Below are 21600 nucleotides of genomic sequence, written 5' to 3'. Positions count from 1 at the left end.
CACCACCAGGTCTACAGAGGAAGGAAGGAATGTGGCACCTTGTTGGCCCTGAAGGCCAGATCCAAGCCTTGCTGACTGGACAGGTTGGCAGCAGGAGAGTTGTACGGGACGTTATAGTCTTCATCAGGATACACGGGCACTGACAGTCTGTTGTCAGACCATGTCTCCTTCATGGACTACAAAACAGGACAGGGACAAGATAAGATGAGACACACATAAAATGACATTCACATTAAAACTGTAATATGTTTTATTTGGCCCTGATAAATTTGTCACTGCAGTTGATCAGTTTATTGGACCATTACGCACTAATATCAAACCCACTGCTAAGAATCTGGGTATCATCTTCGACCAGCATATGACATTTGACCTTCATGTCACAAAACTTGTCCAGTCCTGTTTCCTGCAGCTACGAAATATAGCAAAAATCAAAAGTTTCCTGTCCTCCAGTGATCTGGAACAATTAATTCACACCTTCATTTTCTCCCGTCTAGATTACTGTAACTCTCTCTACACGTGCCTCAGTCAGGCTTCGTTAAACCGTTTACAGTTAGTACAAAATGCAGCCGCCAGACTTTTAACCAGAGCCAGCCGTCGGTCCCACATTACTCCTGTTCTTGCATCCCTTCATTGGCTTCCTGTAAAGTTCTGAATCAACTATAAGATCTTACTGATTACATATAAGGCACTTCATGACCTTGCTCCCAGTTACATTTCAGATCTCCTTGTTCCTCATTCCACTCCTCGGCCACTCCACTCCTCAAATCTCGGCCTTTTATCCGTTCCACGCTCTAACTGTAAAACTAAAGGTGACCTTGCCTTCGCTGTTTTAGCCCCAACATTGTGGAACAGTCTTCCCCATTCACTCAGATTCACTGAATCTGTGGACTGTTTTAAACGGCTGCTCAAAACCTCTACAGGCAAGCCTTTTTATAGATCTCCTTGTTTATTTTCTCATCTGTCGTCTCTCTTTTAATTTATTCTTTCCCTCTTGTTTTATCTTCCTTTGTTTTTACATGCTCTCTATGTTTGTGTTTTTGTGCGTTGTTATGTTTATTTATTTGTTGTTTGGAAAGCACTTTGGATCTCTGTGTCAAAAAGATGCTATATAAATAAAGTTTTACGTACTTAGTAACTTACTTACATCAAAAGACGACATTACATTCTCAGTTAAGAAAATCATACATCAACATTCATACACATTATAGAAAACAAAATCCATACATAGAAAATTATAAAAAGGTTTGCAGCAGCTAGTTCTAATATCTGTATTTAGCCCCTCTCCATACAACCTGAGGTGTGTTTGGTTACCTTGGGTGTGTCTAGGCTGTGGACACGGGCTGATGGGTTGTGATGTGCGTGGTGGAGGTTGTGGATGGTGAGGCAGCGGTTGTGGTGGTGACTGTTGGTGTTGTCGCTGCAGGAGCGGGTCATGGTCTTCTGCACCCGTCGCACCGTCAGCTGACTAAAACTCCTCTCCAGACAACGCTCACACCTCTGACGGCTGTGAGCGCAAGACTCCAGTCTACGCAGCCCTGGGACAGAAATAATTATTTTAAGTTATAAAAGAATATATAAGGAAATAATCATCAAAAGTAGCATTTCATGGAGAAAATGTGTGATTGCTCTGCATAGTGATGCTGATTAGTGTGGATTTGGGATGACTTCATAATCACTTAAAAACTCACTGGCCTCAATTTAATTGGCTGAATTAGAAATGGGAACTAACAGAGGCTTTAAACTGCTTCTCCATTGGGTATGTACATGTCATCATAACGAGCCTATACACACTTGCACAGTGTGCAATAGTAAGCATTTAATGGCATTCTTACTCATTCAACTCAATCATTTTTTTTGTTAATCTCAAATATTTGCAAATGTGATGAATTTTTAAATTAAAAAACTGCATAATATTCTGCATGTATTGGTTTATTAAAAACCCTTTTAAATTCCAGTTAAGCATGATCTGCATGAAGAATGATAAGAAGTGTGCAACTTCAAGTGTGTACTGGGCCAACCATGACCCTGAACCAGAATTTGTGACTGTGGAAAATTAATTATGAACAAATATTTCACCATCAATACTCCACTGGCTCTTATCCTTCCTCAGTTTGCTGTTCTCCACTGCCTGAGCGATAGCATCATTCAGCTGCTGCTCTGATACCTGGGACAGAGAAGATGGGAATGTCAGTGGTAATGTACAAATAAGGATGATGCTCAGTGTAACTTAGATATTTTCAAGTGACACGTAAAGGTCAAGAAAGGACAACATACCAGAGTATAAAAACAGTCTTTCTAATTTTATTTTATCTTAAAACCCAAGACGTAAAACGCTACTACCAATGCCGAGATTACCCAATATAGCATAGAATAGAAGACGACAGCAATATTGTTTCTATCAGTATGTTTGAGGATTGTTGGTTTTCATCTTTTCACTGGATTTGTTGACAAGAGGAAAAACATAGAATGATGCCAACCTTATCTTTTGAAAGGACAGATATGCTTTGAAAAGGAAGAAGGGAACATGTCAGCTGACAAGTGATAGACAGAAACCACAATGTTGTTTAAAGAAATAGCCTATACTTGAGTAGAAGCATATGAACAGAATAAATCAGGGCCTATAATCTGACCATGTGGTTTGCGGTGAAAGGCCAACAACACAGGGCTTGAGAGGCAGTTTAAGAAACTAGAAAACAGAAGCATTGTCAAAGGTAGCACAGAACAAATACAAACATCTGAAGAGATTCTTCTGAATCTTTGGTTGCTAAAAAGTTCTAATGAAAGAACTGCGTAGGGGGATTTGGACTCCTGACGTCAGAATTTTTAAAATTCCGGCCATGTGTTCTTTTTCTGGACAACAATAATCTGATCCTTCATTATTAAAGTTATGGAAAAAAAAGTCAAACCAAAATACAGGAGCATAGGAGCTTCAATCACAGTGGGACACATTGGACAAAATCATTAAATCATCATTCAAACGGTAAATTTGTATTAGCCATGAACGTGCCTTGGCTCAGTTGGACACTCCACAACTGTGGTCCAGACTGAAATACCAAATACTTTATCAACAGTCAACAATAAATACTACTGACTTTTCATCTTATGCCACCATCAGGTCAAACATTTAATTTATGACCAAATACCTGCAGATCTAACTACATTCCCATCAGCCTCAGCTGCACTTAGAATTAGTGTTTAGTGCTAGTTAGCAAATGTTAGCATGCTAACATGCTTATCTAAGAACTGAACATGGCAAAAATTACACCTGCTAAACAACAGTATGTTAGCATGGTCATTGAAAGCTAGCTATGCTAGCTGATGAAGCAGTCGTATGCCTAAATACAGCCTCAAAGAGACACTAGCAGGCTATAGACTTAGTCTTGTTCAACATTTATTTAGCCTACAAACGTTTTGCGCTACAACCATAAACCCCATGGATGGCCACTGAACAGCCCACTGGATTAAATTGCTGTTGCATAACTTTCTAAAGGACAGCTCAGCCAATTACTGCCTGTTGTTGAGGCCCTAATGATTCATTCATCATTCCCTTATACACAAGGGGCCGAAGCTGAGAACCTGAAAACCTTTCTCAGCATGTACTGGGAGAAAGGCCCAGAAACATTTTGAAGAAAACAGGTCACCAGTATCAAATAGCTAACGCATACGTTTGTGCAGCTATCCTTATTAGGACATTCCATTGACTTCATTCATTGTGGACAGCCTAACCTATCCCTTTACCCAGGGCTGGACTGGGACAAAACATGGCCCGGGCATTTTGAGCCGAGACCGGCCCACCAGGTATTGATGGAAAGACAATGAAGCCTATGAATGAAAACAAACTTTTGGCGGCCGCGGGTCTCTCCTCCTCCTGCCTCCCCTTCCCCTCATCCACCTGACGGCCACCTCAGCCATCATTACCTGCGGCTGCTTCTGATGCTGCTGCTGCTGAAGATGAAGGTCTGCCATAGCCACCAGCAAACATCTGTGTTATTTGAACACATTTGGCAGCATCTGCCTGAAGGGCTTGTCTCTTTTTAGCTCTAATTTTTTCCGCTTCTTGCTGTTCTCCATTTTCGTGATCTCCTCTCTCGCTGTATGATTGATTGATTGACAGCCGAGGCCCAAGAGGGAGGGGGCATCGGCCCTCGGCTGTAATTGGTCCAGCCCAGAATCAATCATGACTAATGGGCCGATCTAGCAGTTTTGTGTACCAATGACTAAAAAAGCCAGAACACCAAGCTCAAAGCCAGATGGATCCATGCCAACAGCATAGAGGCCCACAGTTGAACCCATGAGACAACATTACCACTGAGCCAGCAGAGGCTTTGCCCTGTAAGCCCATAAATCTGTGCTGGTTAAAGTAAACGAGGTGAAGGCGTTGCATACTTTGGGGTCAGGGTGTCGGCTGATGATGATGTGGACGGGACCTGGCGTGCACTGGCTCAAGACTGTGTAGACGTCATTCAGCGCCATGTTGTAAACCACAGTGTCGTTGATCTCCATGATCTCATCCCCACACCTAAAGTACAGAGGGAAAGTTCAGGAAAAGGTGTTGGAAAGAGTGTGTACAAGAGTTAACCAAAGGACCATGGATCTGTTCTAATAAAAGACTGTATTTTACAGTCAGGCACAAACACTGTATAAATCAAATTGTACACTATCGGAACTGGGTCAGCTGTCTACATACCATATTTCTGAAATATATTAATTGTATTAAATCCACAGTATAATTCACAGAAGTCATACAAAATCAAAAAGGTTCACTATGTCCTTAAAGCTGCAGTAGATAATTTCTATAAAAATATTTTTTGTCATATTTGCTGAAACTCTTATACAACTACTTATATCCTGACAGTAGTAAAGACAAATCAGGTTCATCTGGCTCCTTCTAGTGCTCCTAATGGTATTTGCATGAATCCACCACAGCTGAGCAAAAACAATCAGAGCCAAGACAGATAGCTGATTGTGGAGTTTCATTCCCAGGTCGTCAAATACAGACAGGACCCTGGGAATGAGATTATCTTCAAGCTTCCAACCCAATCCTCAGCTCCGATTGGTTGTTTTCGTTGAGGCCTGGTAGATTCTTGCAAATGCTATTAGGAGCACTAGAATGAGCCAGAGGAGCCTCATTTTTCACAGATTATCTGTTTCATGTACTACTGTCAGGACACAGTGAAAGTTTGAACAAATATGATGATTTTTTTTTTTTAATTAAAATTACCTTTTGCAGCTTTAAGATGGACATTAGTCTTTAGTTTAGTTCAGTCTCTGAACACACAAGGAGAAGTAGGCTGTGTATGAGAATAACTTAAATTACTGAACATAACATTGTCACATATAACCTGTTTTAACCTCACATAATATTACAAGGATTACATGGTGTACCTAACTCCAAGTGTACCTTATATTTTTAATAATATCCTAATTAGGATAGCTGCACAAATACTCCTTCACATAAACTTTGTTTAATTTTTTACTGTAGTTACATTTTATTACAGTAGGTATTTTAGTACTCTTTCCAACTCTCTATTAAGGTTATTATAGTTAACTGAAACTAAACTTTTAGAGTAAAATTAGGTGTAAAAAACATTTTTATTTAAATGAAATTACAGTAAAAACTAGAATTTGGAAAAAAATTCTAAGACTAAAATAAAGATATATAGGAAATGTCTCTAGTTCTGGTCTTTGAAAACACAACAACAAAAATAATTTGTGCTTATGTTTACTGACTCTGGGATGTCTACATGACTGAGTCAGTGTGTTTGTATTGTAATACCTGTTCTGAACTTCTTAAATATTATATTTATTATAATATAATAAAAACAAATTAAAACACTGAAACTAGTAAAAACTAAACTGAAACCAAATATTTTAAACAATAAAAACTCAACTAAAATGAGCAAACTCACTCTGGAAACTAATTTAAACTAATTTTTATTAAAAAAAAAAAAAAAATAAGGAGTAGTTTCTCCTTACCGGAGTCTACCATCCATGTGTGCTACGGATCCAGGAGAAAGGGTGTGGATGTAGATCCCGGGGCATCCGTCACCAGATGGAACACAGCACAGTCCGATACCCAGACCAACACCAGCCTCTGGGAAATTACACATCCATAAACCTTTATTGTGATACTTTATTTATATGATTTATAATGATATATCATTAAAGGTTTAGAAGATATTTAGCCTTTACACCCCAACCCTACACAGTAAAGCCAAAGCAAATTATCTTTCAGATCAGCAGCTAACAAATGCTTTAATTGTTGATTTATCAATCAATAGTCAACATAAAAGATAATACCGAATGACCATCACAAGTTACCAGAGCATCAATCAGTTTTACACATACATGTCAGTTTACTAGTCGTGGGGACTTGGCTCGGAAACTATGCATTTAAAATTTAAAACCTGCATTGCAAACTAGTGTGGAACGTATAACATAAAGATGCCATTTTTTTGCATTATGGGAAATGTAGGTTCAAGCTTTTAGCTTTTGAGTTTTCTTGTTGTTTCTTTCTTATTCTATTTCATAATTGCAATCAACTTTTCCACTTTTGGTATTTTAAATACCAAAAAGATTTCAACTGTCCTCGGAGGCTGACCTTTCTGCAGGATGATCTCCATCATGATGCGGTCTCTGGGTTTAGCAGGCTGACCCGGGATGCTCAGTGTGTTACTGCAGTTGTTGTTCAGGTAGTTGTAGTCTCCCATGTCAGCACTGATCCTGGCCATGCCTGTAGTTGAGCTGAGAGAGCGTGACCTGCACAGCTGAGCTATCTGAGCCTGACCGCACAGAGCCCCCACACGCAGGCTTGTCCTCACCACCAGGGTCAGCAGGCCCTTTTTGATTAGCTGCACAAAGACATTTCATATTTCAAATCAATGCTAAATGCAAATGCTGGCTAAAGTACGTCGATACCAATCTGGTTTCTCCTACAGTACTGTCAGGACTTCAACTCAAGAGTCCAAAGTTTGAGTTCCGTCTGTGGTTACGGTTAGGCAACAAAAGCACAATCCCAGAAATGTTTTAGTCGATCCAGTACCAGTGAATTTCCATGATGCTTGATATCATGGTAAAAATATCCAGATTTTGCCCCTGATACCCATTTAATATGTTCTAATACTGAGTCCTGATCAATACTTGTATTTTTCTTGATAATACAGGTGAATACCTCACACACAGCACAGCAGAGTGCTAGTTGACGATGACTGCGCTGTGCACAAAAGCTTTACCTGAACAGCTGCACTTGTTGGTGTTTTCATGTTCTTCTTCCTGTGGCATTTAACAGGCGACTAGAATACTTGTAGGTGTACAGAATATAATTGTATTCCAACGATACTGTATCAGTTCTTGTGACATCCCTATGAAAGACCTTGTTACACACAAAGCCCTCCATAACCAGGCTCCTTCCTACCTCACTGACCTGCTCCATCGCCACAATCCATCCCGCAGCCTCCGCTCATCTGAAGCAAACCTCCTGACTCCTCCACCCCCGGACCAAGCATCGAACCTGGGGCGACAGAGCGTTCTCTGTAGCTGCCCCCTCCCTCTGGAACTCTCTCCCCAAACCCATCCGTGACTGTACCGACCTTCCAACATTCAAATCACTGACAAAAACTCACCTTTTTAAAATTGCTTTTAATGTTTAGCTAAGTCTGATGTGTTTTTAATGTTTTACTATTTGATGTTGTTTGGCTGCTTTTATGTTTGTTTGTTTTTTATGTAAAGTGTCTTTGAGTATTTAGAAAAGCGCTTATAAATAAAATGTATTATTATTATTATTATTGTGTTTCAAGTCATTGTCGACTATTTTTGCATTAAAACCAAACCAGAATCTTTCCCTAACCTTAACAACGTGCTTTGAGTGCAAACATAACCACAGAAATGTTTAATAAGGCTATAGTCACTGCAAGTGGATATTGTACTTGGTAAAAGGACTGTACTTACATAGTGCCTTTCTAGTCTTCCGATCCCTCAAAATGCTTTACACTACATGTCAACATTCACCAACCCATTTTTACACTGATGGCAGAAGCTGCCATGCAAGGTGTCAAATGCTCATCAGGAACAGGAACTAATGCTCATTTGCACTGACACACTTATGGCACAGCCTTCGGGACCAGTTTGGGGTTGTCCAAGGACTGAAGTGATCTGACCATCAATCTTCTGATTAGTGGGTTTACTGATCTACTGATTTTCCAACTTGCCAGACACATTAACTAACAACATTTTCTCATGGAAGAAGTGGAAGACTCTTCCAGTAAGTCAGTCAGTGGAGCCAGGTTCTTTTTTCACATTTTTAAATGGATACATCTGACTCAGCAGGTCACGGTTGTGTCACTACCCTGAACTGAGAGGAATGCTGTTAGGATGAGAATGTAGTTGCCTTACTTTGAACTTGTGCAGGGCCTCATCATGAGTCAGACCATGTAGAGACTCTCCATTCAGCTCCAGGATCTCATCACCTATGCAAACACGCAAACACACAAACACGAGTTCTGAAGGCTGTGCATCTGCTCTGTGACGCCTATAAATCTGATATAGATAAGACTGAGCTTTTTAACACATTTAAATTCTTCATGACTTCATGAACACATCCTTTCTGATGTAAAGTCAGGTTACGTCGTGTAAAGAGCGACAAAGAAAAAAAAATAAAGTCTGTCAGTTTTCAGAAAAGATCAGAGAGACGCAAAATTAAAAGCCTTTATCAATTGGAAGTAGGTGTCTTACAGTAATTAGTAAAAGAGAACATTAGAGTGACATTTATGGAAAACAGACTGCTATTAATTACATTACTCAAACACTTAAGGTAGGGTCATTCAGGAGGAAAATGATTGTTGAGACTCATTCCCAAGTTGTCAAATACCAACCACACTGTTTGTTTCCCATTTACCATAAGCCAAAGCGTCCGTATTTGACAACCTGGGATTGAGACTTAACAGTTATGTTTCTCCAGAATGACAGACTCATGTACAGCATGTTGTCTCTTACCTTCCTGCAGCCGTCCATCAGCAGCTGCTGCCCCTCCAGGGAAAATGGTCTTGACGTAGATCCCCATTGGTCCATACATGCTATCCTTCCCTCCCACTATACTAAAGCCCAGACCCTGAGGAAAGCAGCAGAAATATTATTAATAATAGTAGACACTGATTAATGTCTTTAAACAACAATATAATCCCAATTGGAATGTAATTTATATAGATAGAAGAAGTAAACTAAGACTAGAATACTATTGAGTGTCAAAGCTTTTGGCCTGGGACAAAGTAGGTGAGTATAGCAGATTTAATTGATTTTCATTATGTAATGCTTGTCTTTAAATGCTTAATTGGCCCCTCAGCCTCAGCAAATACATAATGAAACTGCAGAACTGCAGCAGATCCACCAGAGACACTTCAAGTGGCAATTGCAAAGTTCCATTCTATAAAACATATTTTCCAGTCCTGGAATTCACTACCTGATCACTTGACATTTGCTGCTAACTTCACCACATTTAAGAGAGATATCAAATCTTGGTTAATTCACCAACAAACCTGTACTTGTATAGTTTTAAATGTAATGTATTTAATTCTGAGCTTTATGTATCTTTTGTATACTGTTTACTCTTTTTATACCTTACTGTCTTAACCTCTTATTTTCTTCCCTGCCACGGACGGGTGTTGCAAATCAACATCGGCTATAAATGTCTATGTTTACTGTATCTGTCCCTAAACCATTAATTCGATATTTAAGTTGTTCAGACTGACACTGAGCAAACTCGCTGATGAAGACAGTGAGATGCAGTCGAAAAAGCTAGCAAGAGGACCTTAGACACCGTCATCCATGTACTTCCCAATCTCAGTTTAGTATATATATATATATATATATATATATATGTATAGGATTATCAATATGGAATTCTCTGCCTTTCAATTTTTTGAATTTGTCGTTACAGCAGTTCAGAGCCCACATATCACTTCTTCTGACTAACCACATCTACATCTGTCTCTTCTAGTGTTCCTAATGGTATTTGCAAGAATCCACTGGGCCTGAATGAAAACAACCAATCAGAGCCAAGAAAGATAGTTTGCCATTCTCAGGTTGTCAAATATTGATTGTTTGGGTTGGTGGCTTGCTTAATTGTTGAAGAATAAGACTCAACAATGACTACTCTGTCTTGGGTCTGATTAGTTGTTTTGCCAGAGGAACCTGATTATTTCACAGATTATCTGTCTCATGTTGTACTGTCAGGATATAGTGAACCTTTCAGAAAACAAGCTTTAATGCAGAGATAGTATGGCAACAGTTAATAGTTTATATATTGTGCTATTGTGTTACAGTTATTATGGTCTGCTGAGTATAGTGGTGAGTGAAGAGCAAGTTTTGCTGATACTAGAAAGAACTCTGATCATTTTGTTGTTTTTGGTGTGTGGTTCCTACCTTGCCCTGGCCCTTCATCAGCACAATGTTACAGATTATGAAGGCTTGCACGTTGCTGCTCGAGTGTACCAGCTGGGCAGAGCTGAGGGAACGGGAGGGACGGTGCACAGGCTGGAGAGAAGCAGACACAGAACACACACACACACACACACACACACACACACACACACACACACACACACAAGGAAGGGAATAATTTCACCATTTAATTATTTCCTTTACTACCAGCATTTTGTTGTTGATATGATCAAACTACTAGCAGCAATATGTCTGCACTGTTTGCAGTGTGGTCATTAGATTAAATACAAATGTATTTAACAAGCAATCAATAAAACTAAAATCATAGTATCTCTTACAACTAGATTTTTACTCTTAAAGAGAGAGTAGAAAATAAAGCAGGACCCACCTCAAGGGCCTGATCATGTTAATGTATTGTGCTCTAGTGATGTACATTGTGATCTGTAATGTATTATGTTTATGTCATCAGATAAATCAAATACTTGTGAGGTGGTGTGAGGAAACTCCAGCTGCTGGGACAGAGACTTCCTGTTTCCATATAAACCACTATTCCCATGAGGATGACCTGTGTACAGCTCTGGAGTCTTCATTATGATGCTGTCCAGATCCCCAATCCAGTAAGGATGAACACCTGGTTACACACACAGTATCATCAGAAAGTGAACATCAGGTTGAATTGAAATCAAGTTTGTGGATACAGTGACCTACAAAACAGATATGGCAGCAAAATCAGCTATACTACCCTACAAAGCAAAGGTGCAGGAACAACTTATTTGGACAAAATGAGTTAAAATCAGTGTCAGATATTTTTGTAACTCAGTTTTACCATATGATCAGTGATAACATTGATACTAATTGGTACATATTGTTCTATTTCATGTCAAAATCGCTGCTGTGAAAAAGGTCTATTATCCAAACACAGACTGCAGTATCTGCTTTTATATGACATCTAATGTTTTTTCCTAGAAAGGCATAAACTAGTAGCCTTAAAACTTTAGACCCTCTTGCTGCCTGTAATGTGTAATACTGTAGCCGTGATATAGTTAGTTTACTTAATACTTAAATTAAGCTTATGTTGAGTCTACATTAGTTGTGTTTTGACTCAGTTCTGTGGTGCATGTTTATATCATTTTACTCAAGGAATTGTTATTAATTTATGATATTAATATAACACTACAAAAAACTGTATCATATTGTCAACAGATCCTCCAAAATCACAGGCTCTGCCTTCAGAGTTATCACTGTGCTAATCGCTGCAGAATCAAAAGGGCAAGTGCAATTATATCTGACCTATATATACTGACTACTCACTATCTGCTACAACCTCTGCCCCTGGGAGGCACTACAGGTCCTTGTCCACCAAAATATCAATCAAGTCTTTTTCCTGCTGCAATAAGGACTCGTATTAGACACCTAATTCTAGCTTCTTGCATTGTGATATATAGCTCTTCATTGTACACCTAGGAATGATGATGAATTAGTCTGGCCCATACACTCAACTCAAATATAGCAATACAGCAATATAGCTGGCCCTTCTGTGTCGGACCAGACAAGTTTCAGCACTCTTGTTTGTTGTTTGGCAGTGGTTTACAAATGTGTGTTCCAGCAAAGTGTTTACTGAGTACATTTATTCATTTAGAGGAATGAACAGAGGAGGGGAGTGAAGGAAGGAGAAGAGGAAGAGAGATTGCCAAATATGTCAAGTGTGTGTATTAATGAAGTGGCTTGGTTAAGGTTTAGTTGAAACTGGAACCAGTGTGGAAACTGGGCTAGATACATTTTGCTATGTGGCACTGTGTGCGCTGTGTTTTTGTCCAGGTTGTACTGAAAACAAATTCAACAGATTCTGGTTGCTTATCCGTTAAAAGTGAAGTATTGGATTGGATGAAAATATCGCTGCGTGTATATGTCTTAGTCAACTAGCTGTTGTACTGTGTATCATTACACATATACAGTTCCATCTATACAGTCTGTTCAGTTACATCTCACATCGGTGGAACTGTGAGCGCAGCACTTTTCACAATTAGGACCACATTTCCTATAAGCGGTGTGGCTTCCCGGTGCTAAAAGGATATTACTCCCTGGCCTCACACCTCCCTGAAGACAATAAACATATTAGAAACAATTTTCTCATCACCCTCTCTCTCTCTCTCTCTCTCTCTCCATTCATCGTTTGTCATTACTACACACTCTAAAAGCTTTAGCTGTCCTCCTCCTGTTCATACCACTTTCTGCCCAAATCTGACCGGTTTGCATGCAGAGTGAAAGTCATTAGAATGAATAGTTCTCACTCCTCCTGGTGGATGGTAGCTGACAGGTAATGTTACTACTGAGTGATAACTGTATGATACATACTGGTTGAATTGGAGCGTGTCCTATTGTTGACCACCTGTCCTGGTGGGCTCTGCTTGGTCTTCTCTGTTTCCCAGCATCGCTCCTCATTCACCTCTGGGATGGGTAACTACACACACACACACACACACACACACGCACACATTAGGACACACATTAGGACACACATTTATGTCAAAAGGGAAAGAAAGACTTTCCCTCCAAAAAATAGTTGTACATATAATTACAATATTATGTACAATAGTATATATAATTGTATGTATAATAGACTGCAGTTTTGACAAAAGACTAGTTCACCTTGAGGTGGTTGTTGTTGGCCAGAAGTTCTTCGTCTGTGTATCCAGGCAATGATAGAGGATCAGATGGGGAAATGAAAGCCGGGTGCTGTGGGCTTGTAGTTAGACTGTGCGAAGGGAGAGTGTCTTCACATGTGGAACCATCCTAAAGAACATAAAACACAAGTTGCAAAGACAAAAACACTTTAGCTGGTGGCCAACATGAGGCACGCCAATGGCAGAATGTACCTTGGAAGTTCACTTCAGCCTTACTTCCTTTATTAATTCACATGGCCCTCTGTACTATTCTTGTTTGTACAATACAAAGCAATACATCACACTAATTATTCAACAGATTACTATTGTGGTTCTAAATTATGCTTATCAGGACATTTAACTGCACTGAGCAGCTAGTGGGTACGACAAGGTGAGTGCTAATGGATAATGCATTATAAACATTGTAGTACCAGTATAGTAAAGTCTAGTATATAAAGTACTTATAGTATATTATAGTATATTATAGTATAGTATAGTATAGTATAGTATATTATAGCATAGTATAGTATAGTATTGTATGGTACAGTACAGTACAGTACAGTACAGTATAGTACAGTATAGTAGAGTCAAAGAAAGTATAGTATAATATACAGTAGTATATTCTTATTTATATCAGTGTTTTATAATATAATATTAGTAGTAGTATAGCATAGTATAGTATAGTGAAGTATAGCATAGCATAGCATAGCATAGCATAGCGCAGTGTAGTGTAGTAGGCTAGTATAGTAGAGTATAGTAGGCCATAGCATGATACATTGATCAGCCATAACATTGTGTGCACCTGGGAACCCTGGTGGTCAGAATGTTCTGCAGCCCCATACCAACAGACTGCTCTGCACTGTGTGTTCTGACCCCTTTCTATCAGAACCAGCATTAACTGTTTCTGCAGTTTGAGCTACTGTAGCTCGTCTGTAGCCTTCACTCCCCACGTGCATCAGTGAGCCTTCCTTGAACCACTTTTGATAGGTACTGACCTCTGCAGACCAGGAACACCCCACGAGAGCTGCAGGTTTGGAGATGCTCTGACCCAGTCGTCTAGCCATCACAATGTGGCCCTTGTCAAAGTCGCTCAAATCCTCACGCTGCCCATTTTTCCTGCTTCTAACATCAACTTTGAGGACAAAATGTTCACTTGCTGCCTGATATATCCCACCCACTGACAGGAGCCATGATAACCAGATAATGAGTGATATTCACTTCACCTGTCAGTGCTCACAATGTTATGGCTGATCGGTGTATATTGTAGAACATAGCATAGTATAGCAGAGTAGAGTATAGCATAGCATTGTATAGTATAGCAGAGTATAGCATAGCATTGTATAGTATAGTATAGTAGAGTATAGTAGAGTATAGCATAGCATAGCATAGCGCAGTGTAGTGTAGTAGGCTATGGCATAATATAGTAGAGTAGAGTAGAATATAGTATAGTATATATAGTATAAGAAGTATAGTAAAGGAGAGAGGAGTAGTAGAGTACAGTCTAATGTCCAGTAGTATAGTTTGTCATATTCTAGTATTATGGATCGGATTGAAATTATTATTTAACTGTTTAACAAGACACGATGAAACTCCTGAAATAGGGCTGTCACAATATCAGATTTTCACTACACAACTGACCAAAATAATGAAAAACATCCAAATTGTGTAGGTGGAGATAGAGTCTCTATAACTGTACAAAAGCATACAAAAAGAACAATTACACTGAGTGTGAACCACAAAGAGGCAACAGATTATTTAAACAATATTATCGTGTGTGTTATTATCATGATATCAATATGTCGTTTTTTAAAATATAACGTTATCGTCAATACACCCTAACCTTGAAATAGGAAACAAATTAAGAGTTAAATTCATAAATAGTAAACACAGGGTTAGATATAAACAGGGTTTTGACGCAGATTTATTTTCCGTAACTGACATATTAAGTAAATTCTCACAATTTAAAACTCCATGTATCCCTGGCAGCATGGTCTATAACTCTATATATGTATTATTATGAACTAGTCTTGGGAACCATGGGAATGGAGGCATTTCATTGCTGAAGGCAGCCACCATGAAAAAAAAATCAAACAGAGACTGTGTTGAAAACAGAATCAGCTGAGCCCAGACGTCACATGTTAGACATTCTTTCCTACTGCTCTTTTTCTCCATCTCTACTTCATTCTGCTGTTCAGGTTTCCACAGCCTCTTAAAAGTGACTCAAATAGACTTGGCAGGATGACAGGGTGTCGCACTGCAGAGCAAGAAAGCGACCACAGCAACAAAAATACTAAAACCTGAAAAAAACCCTCATATACGGCCTCTGTGGCTGCTGTGGAGCAATGAAAACACACCCTGCTGGGTTCAGTATTGACACCTCTGCTCTGAATGACACATCCATACATACAGCATGGTTAATAAGACTCATGATTAAAGCTATTACCTAACTACATTTGTTTTTTTACAATAACATTTCAAATTTGTAAGATTTTACCTATATCTGACGCAAAATTACATCACATTTCCTTGAATTTCCATTATTAGCTGAAGAGATTCCCAAATTGTGCTTTGTTCCTGCTTTGTTAATGATCTCAGAATGTATCAAATCCCCAGTCTGTCTCTGTCTCGACTTTTTCTAGACTCCAGGTTGTACTGGAAATTCCTTGAGCACCGTGAGGCCTACAATATATTATATAATCATCAAATTTTCTTCTCACATTACTCTCTTTTGTTGACCAAATTCAAATTCTTTACATTCCTTCATGTGTGTTGCCATTTCTGACTGGATTCCAAAGAGCCTTGTGTTTAAGTGTGTGTGGGAAGACTGGGAATGTGATTGCAGCATGAGAAAAATGCCATGCCCACACAGACAGTGTTAGTGCAGAGAGGGGACTGCAAATGTATTGTCATTTTTATCCCATCCACAAACCCTGGATGGTTTGTTTAGCTATGTAGGGAATGTATCAGGTTTGTTTATCTATATAACTATATGTAAGTGCTGTAAGTGATATTTTTGAAAAAATAAATAAATAAATAAAATAAGTGACACTGATACAGTGTTCAGTCAGTAACATGGGTCTCCCAGTTCCTCCTTTCTGCAGTAAACAGAGAATACATTTTCTGGTATCCTGTTCCCACTTTATCCAATCAGTAGAGAGAACTCCACAAAGAGGCGGGCCTCAAGGCCAGACAGCAGAATAACATGCATTAATGGGACATGATTGTGTGCAGAAAGAGAGGGAGAGGATGAGAGGAGCTCAGTGCATCATGGGAAATCCCCCGATAGTCTAGGCCTATAGCAGCATAACTAAGGGATGGTTCAGGACTCACCTGATCCAGCCCTAACTATAAGCTTTATCAAAGAGGAATGTCTTAAGCCTACTCTTAAATGTGGAGAGGGTGTCTGCCTCCAGAACCACAACTGGAAGCTGGTTCCACAGGAGAGGAGCTTGGTAACTGAAGGCTCTGGCTCCTGTTCTACTTTTAGAGACTATAGGAACCACAAGTAGCCCAGCATTCAGAGAATGTAGTGTTCTAGAGGGGTAATAGGGTACTATGAGCTCTTTAAGATATGAAGGGGTCTGACCATGAAGAGCTTTATAGGTGAGGAGGAGGATTTTAAATTCTATTCTACATTTTACAGGGAGCAAGTGCAGAGGAGCTAGTACAGGAGAGATGTGATCTCTTTTTCTAGTTCCTGTCAGTACTCGTGCTGCAGCGTTCTGAATTAATTGGAGCGTCACAATGGACTTATTTGGGCAACCTGATAATAAGGAATTGCAGTAATCCAGCCTAGAAGTAACAAATGCATGGATTAGTGTTTATGCATCCATCTGTGACAGGGTGTGTCTAATTTTTGTAATGTTACATAAATGAAAAAAGACAGTCCTGGAGGCTTGCTTTATTTGGGAATTAAAGGACATATCCTGATCGAAGATAACTCCAAGATTCCTGACAGTGGTGCTGGAGGCCAAGTACAAAGAATAAATTTTTTTTTCTGAGTTTAGCATCAGAAAATTGCAGCTCATCTAGGTTTTTATGTCCTTAAGACATGTTTGTAACTTAGATAACTGATTAATTTCATCGGGCTTGATCGACAGATATAATTGGGTATCATCTTCATAACAGTGAAAGTTAGTTAATTAGTGATTCCTAATAATGTTGCCTAAGAGAAGCATATATAAAGTGAATAGAATTGGTCCAAGCACAGAACCCTGTGGAACTCCATGACTAACTTTAGTATTGGAGGATTCATCGTTAACGTGTACAAACTGAGAATGATCTGATAAATATGACTAAAACCAGCTTAGTGCGGTTTCTTTAATGCCAATTTGATGCTCAAGTCTATGTAATAGAATAATATATATATAATAGAATATTATGGGTGTCAAATGTGGCACTAAGATCTAATAATACAAGTAAGAAACAGGTCCATTGTCAGAAGCAATTAAAAGGTTGTTATTAACTTTAACCAGAGCTGTCTCTGTGCTATCAAATAAGCTGTTGCTATGTAGAAAGTCACTTTCAACTGCTTGGTGACTACTTTCTTCTCCTTTAGAGAGGAAGGGGAGGTTATGAGGTTAAAGAGGCTGCACTATGATGTAGTGAAGTTCAAAATACATTAACAATATGTAAAACATCTATGTGATTATCTTACATAATGTATCAATAACCAACATATAGAAATACAGAGATGCATACAAGTATGTAAGCTTTATTGGACTAATTCTTTAAGCTTTAGGAAAAGTGGAACAAATGTCACACTATAGAGTCCATTACATGTGTCAGCTGCCATTACCTCACTGTAGGCTTTAATGTGACTGCTCCTCATTCCCTCCCCCGCCATCCAAGTGCTGCCGTTTAGAAACTGTCCGTTAAAGGGTGCCAGCTTGTCTGGGCTCAGGAAGCTGCAGCCTCTGGAGAAAAAACACACAGCCGAAAACCAGTAATGTCCAAAAATCATCAAGCACAAAACCAACCACCATTCACAGAATTATTCTCAGAGGGATTCAGAAGTCCCTCTTCATACCAAAACTCAAGTCAAATTTATGTGTTTTACACTTAATATGGTAGAACACTAGAACGGATATTATTAAAGGCTTTTTGACTGAGTTAACGGATTAAAGGTGTCCTGTGGACTTTTTAACCATTAGTGTCGCTATTGAGCAATGTTTTTACTTGTGGGTGTTGCTATCACTTTTCAATATTCTCTAAATCCAAAAGACTCTACTCAGTTATTGAAGTAAGATCACAGTTGACTGACACTAACAATAGTAAGACTTGTTGTCTTTTTGTTGTGGAATATTTGATGTGCAACGTTTGGTTCTCTTTATATTTATCAAAAAATAATGCATCCAGAGGCTTTGGATTATTAGGGCCAGAGCAGCGACCACTGCGAGGACCCTATTGTCTGTGAAGGAATAATTTTTATTTTTCTCAGAAAAGAATCACATTTTTATAAATGCATGTCAGTGGTGGCGAAATATACATTTCATAGGGGTCTCATATATAGGTGTGGCAAAATGTCTCAACAGTGCACCCTAAAGAGCAGCCCCAGAGGCACATTTTACCGATGTATGAAAATTTGTAGGCACATGTATCACGTCCTGACTTATAGTATATGCTAAACCCAATCAGGGAGTCGAACATTTTGAATTAGTTTTTGCCACTTCCACATACTGTATTTGAAAAAACTCCTCCTAAGAAAGTGATGGTATCTGCCTCAAATTTGGTCAGTACACTCTAAAGACGGTCACGATGAAAAGTTTTCAAAATCTTGTGGTTTCATCAAACCATGTGTCTTTGATGTGGCGTCAAAAATTTACATTTTGCCATGAAACAGGAACCCCTAACCCTAATTTGAGTCATCCAACTTCACGTTTAATAAGAGCCCTGGCCTGAACACATCTACATGCCCATAGTCAGTCATAGTCATAATGCCACCTACTTGTATGCCAGTTGTCATCTAAGTGAAATTTACTCTACTGTTGTCTACTCATGATGTGCTGGCATGTAACATGACCACATCACACTCTGACGCATGTGACAGGTGAAGTGAATAACACTCATTATCTGGTTATCATGGCTCCTGTCAGAGGGTGGGATATATCAGGCAGCAAGTGAACATTTTGTCCTCAAAGTTGATGTGTTAGAAGCAGGAAAATGGGCAGCCTCACGCTGCCCATTTTTTTGCCCCGACTTTGACAAGGGCCAAATTGCGATGGCTAGACGACTGGGTCAGAGCATCTCCAAACCTGCAGCTCTTGTGGGGTGTTCCTGGCCTGCAGAGGTCAGTACCTATCAAAAGTGGTCCAAGGAAGGCTCACGGATGCACATGGGGAGCGAAGGCTGGCCCATGTGGTCTGATCCAACAGACGAGCTACTGTAGCTCAAACTGCTAAAACAGTTAATGCTGGTTCTGATAGAAAGGGGTCAGAACACACAGTGCATCACAGTTTGTTGGTATGGGGCTGCAGAACATTCTGACCACTGATCAGTGTATTATGCTATAGCCTAATATACTCTCCTATATGATGTGCTATGCTATACTTTACTATACTATGCTATACTACTCTATTATATTATAAAACACTAATATAAATAAGAATATACTACTGTATATTATACTATACTTTCTTCGACTCTACTATACTATACTATACTATACTGTACTGTACTGTACTGTACTATACTATAATATACTATAAGTACAGAGGGCCATGTGAATTAATAAAGGAAGTAAGGCTGAAGTGACCTTCCAAGGTACATTCTGCCATTGGCGTGCCTCATGTTGGCCACCAGCTAAAGTGTTTTTGTCTCTGCAACTTGTGTTTTATGTACTTTAGGATGTTTCCACATGTTGTGTGGTGATAGTTGATGATAGTTGTAGGTGTAGTTCATCACACTATAAACTTATTTGAATGTTATTTAGTTTACATTAAAATACAGACTTCAGATCCAGTATTCTGCACCCCTGAAGTAACTTAAGTACAGGTAACTTGCATAATGTCCTGACGTAACTACAGATATCCTACAGATTAAGTGCTAACACCAGGGGGAGGGGGGTCTATACCAGCATTATAGAATTAATCAAGGTTTTCTCTCCTAGTAATGTTTGATGATTTTCTTTTGCTGCCATTGAGCCTGATAAGAAGAGTGTAGTAGCTTTCACCATTTTTCAGGCACTTAAGAGCTGTGGTGCTCTTTTATTACCTGTGTAGGTTCCTTCTATTCCTTCCTGGCTCCCCATTAGTGTCTTTGTCCTCTGTCTGGACGCTGTTATCAGCCATTTGTGGTCCGCACACCTCCTCAGTGGTCCCTGTGGCCACACACATCCTCCAGATACTACTCTCCTATAACGACACACACATACATACACACAGTGAACAAGTATAAGGGGACCTTTATACTGGGTGGTAGAAAGCAAGCTTTATGAGGATATCAACCATCTGGCTGAGCGCGGTGACAGCTGAGGTGAAAGAAAACAGCAGTAAGGTTTTATAGGGGCAGGAACTAGGCCATGGTGTTATGAGGCAAAGTCATGTATGTTGGAATTGCTCTTATGTTACCAGTTGATTAAACACAAGATTAAATTATATAATACAGACAAAATGGCTCTTTACTGAGGTAAAGAAATCCAATAATTGATGACCATGAATAATATTTTTAATGTGTTCTTGAAATTTCTCTCATAGTGACAACATTGCTTTACTCACAAAGACTTCATTCACAAACCTCTGTTTGACTAAAGGATTTAGGATACGCTGTGATATTGTTTCTGTCTGGTAGGTGATTAAGAGTGATTGATGTTCAACAGGAACGCATGAATTAGCCCCAGAGGAAAAACACGGCTCCATTAAATTACTGTTGAGATCAGCTTCGATCAGGGTTGTTTAGCAGCCCAGGCTTGAGTCCATGAACAGCTGGTCTACACTATGATTAGCATGCAGTCTCTGTTGCTGATGGTTAGGATTGTAGTAGTAGAGTAGCTTTTCTCAGTAACTTCTGACTCAGCACATTTCTTGTTATGTGTTATTGGATACTTTTTAGCCAACAAAGCATATAAAGTATCAGGCAGCGTGGCTGTAGGGACAGCAGTGTTGATCAGTCCATCACTTTGGTCCAGACTGAAATATCTCAACAACTGTTTAGTTCAAACATTCACTTTTCCCTCAAGATGAACTTTAAAAACATCAGGTCAAATTTCACATCAGCCTCAGTTGTGTTTTATGCTAATTAGCAAATGTTAGCACGCTAACATGCTAAGCTAAGATGGTGACTATGGTAAAAAAAATGACCTGATAAAAATCAACATGTCAACTATGTCATTGTGAGAACTGTTGTCATAGAGTTGCTAATGTGGCTGTACACTCAGACTAGACTGTGTTTTCAAGTAAGAGCAAGGCTCTTCAATTTATTTCTGCTGTGAAGTTGGGAATTTTAATATAGCCCTTTGGAGACTGACTCGCTGCTGGAGCCAGCCTCAAGAGGACGTAAGAGGAAC

General features: G+C 39.3%; 1 protein-coding gene across 2 annotated transcripts in view; it reads right to left on the bottom strand.

The window, feature by feature from the left end:
* il16 (interleukin 16) overlaps positions 1-21600 on the bottom strand; it is a 51071-nt gene that overhangs the window by 16865 nt on the left and 12606 nt on the right. For both annotated transcript variants that reach the window (XM_051379971.1, XM_051379972.1), the window contains exons 4-17: positions 20310-20449; positions 17896-18013; positions 13084-13227; positions 12790-12895; positions 10917-11065; positions 10417-10527; positions 8992-9106; positions 8392-8465; positions 6602-6851; positions 5977-6094; positions 4387-4519; positions 2077-2164; positions 1312-1535; positions 39-176 (exon numbers count right to left, since the gene is read on the bottom strand). In XM_051379971.1, the coding sequence (XP_051235931.1) occupies positions 39-176; positions 1312-1535; positions 2077-2164; positions 4387-4519; positions 5977-6094; positions 6602-6851; positions 8392-8465; positions 8992-9106; positions 10417-10527; positions 10917-11065; positions 12790-12895; positions 13084-13227; positions 17896-18013; positions 20310-20449 (1908 nt within the window). The remainder of the gene's footprint in view (positions 1-38; positions 177-1311; positions 1536-2076; positions 2165-4386; positions 4520-5976; positions 6095-6601; positions 6852-8391; positions 8466-8991; positions 9107-10416; positions 10528-10916; positions 11066-12789; positions 12896-13083; positions 13228-17895; positions 18014-20309; positions 20450-21600) is intronic.

The sequence above is a fragment of the Dicentrarchus labrax genome, unplaced genomic scaffold, assembly GCF_905237075.1.
Source record: "Dicentrarchus labrax unplaced genomic scaffold, dlabrax2021, whole genome shotgun sequence".
NCBI lineage: Eukaryota > Metazoa > Chordata > Actinopteri > Moronidae > Dicentrarchus > Dicentrarchus labrax.
The sequence above is the reverse complement of the archived record's forward strand: the minus strand, read 5'-3'. Positions and strand labels throughout refer to the sequence as shown.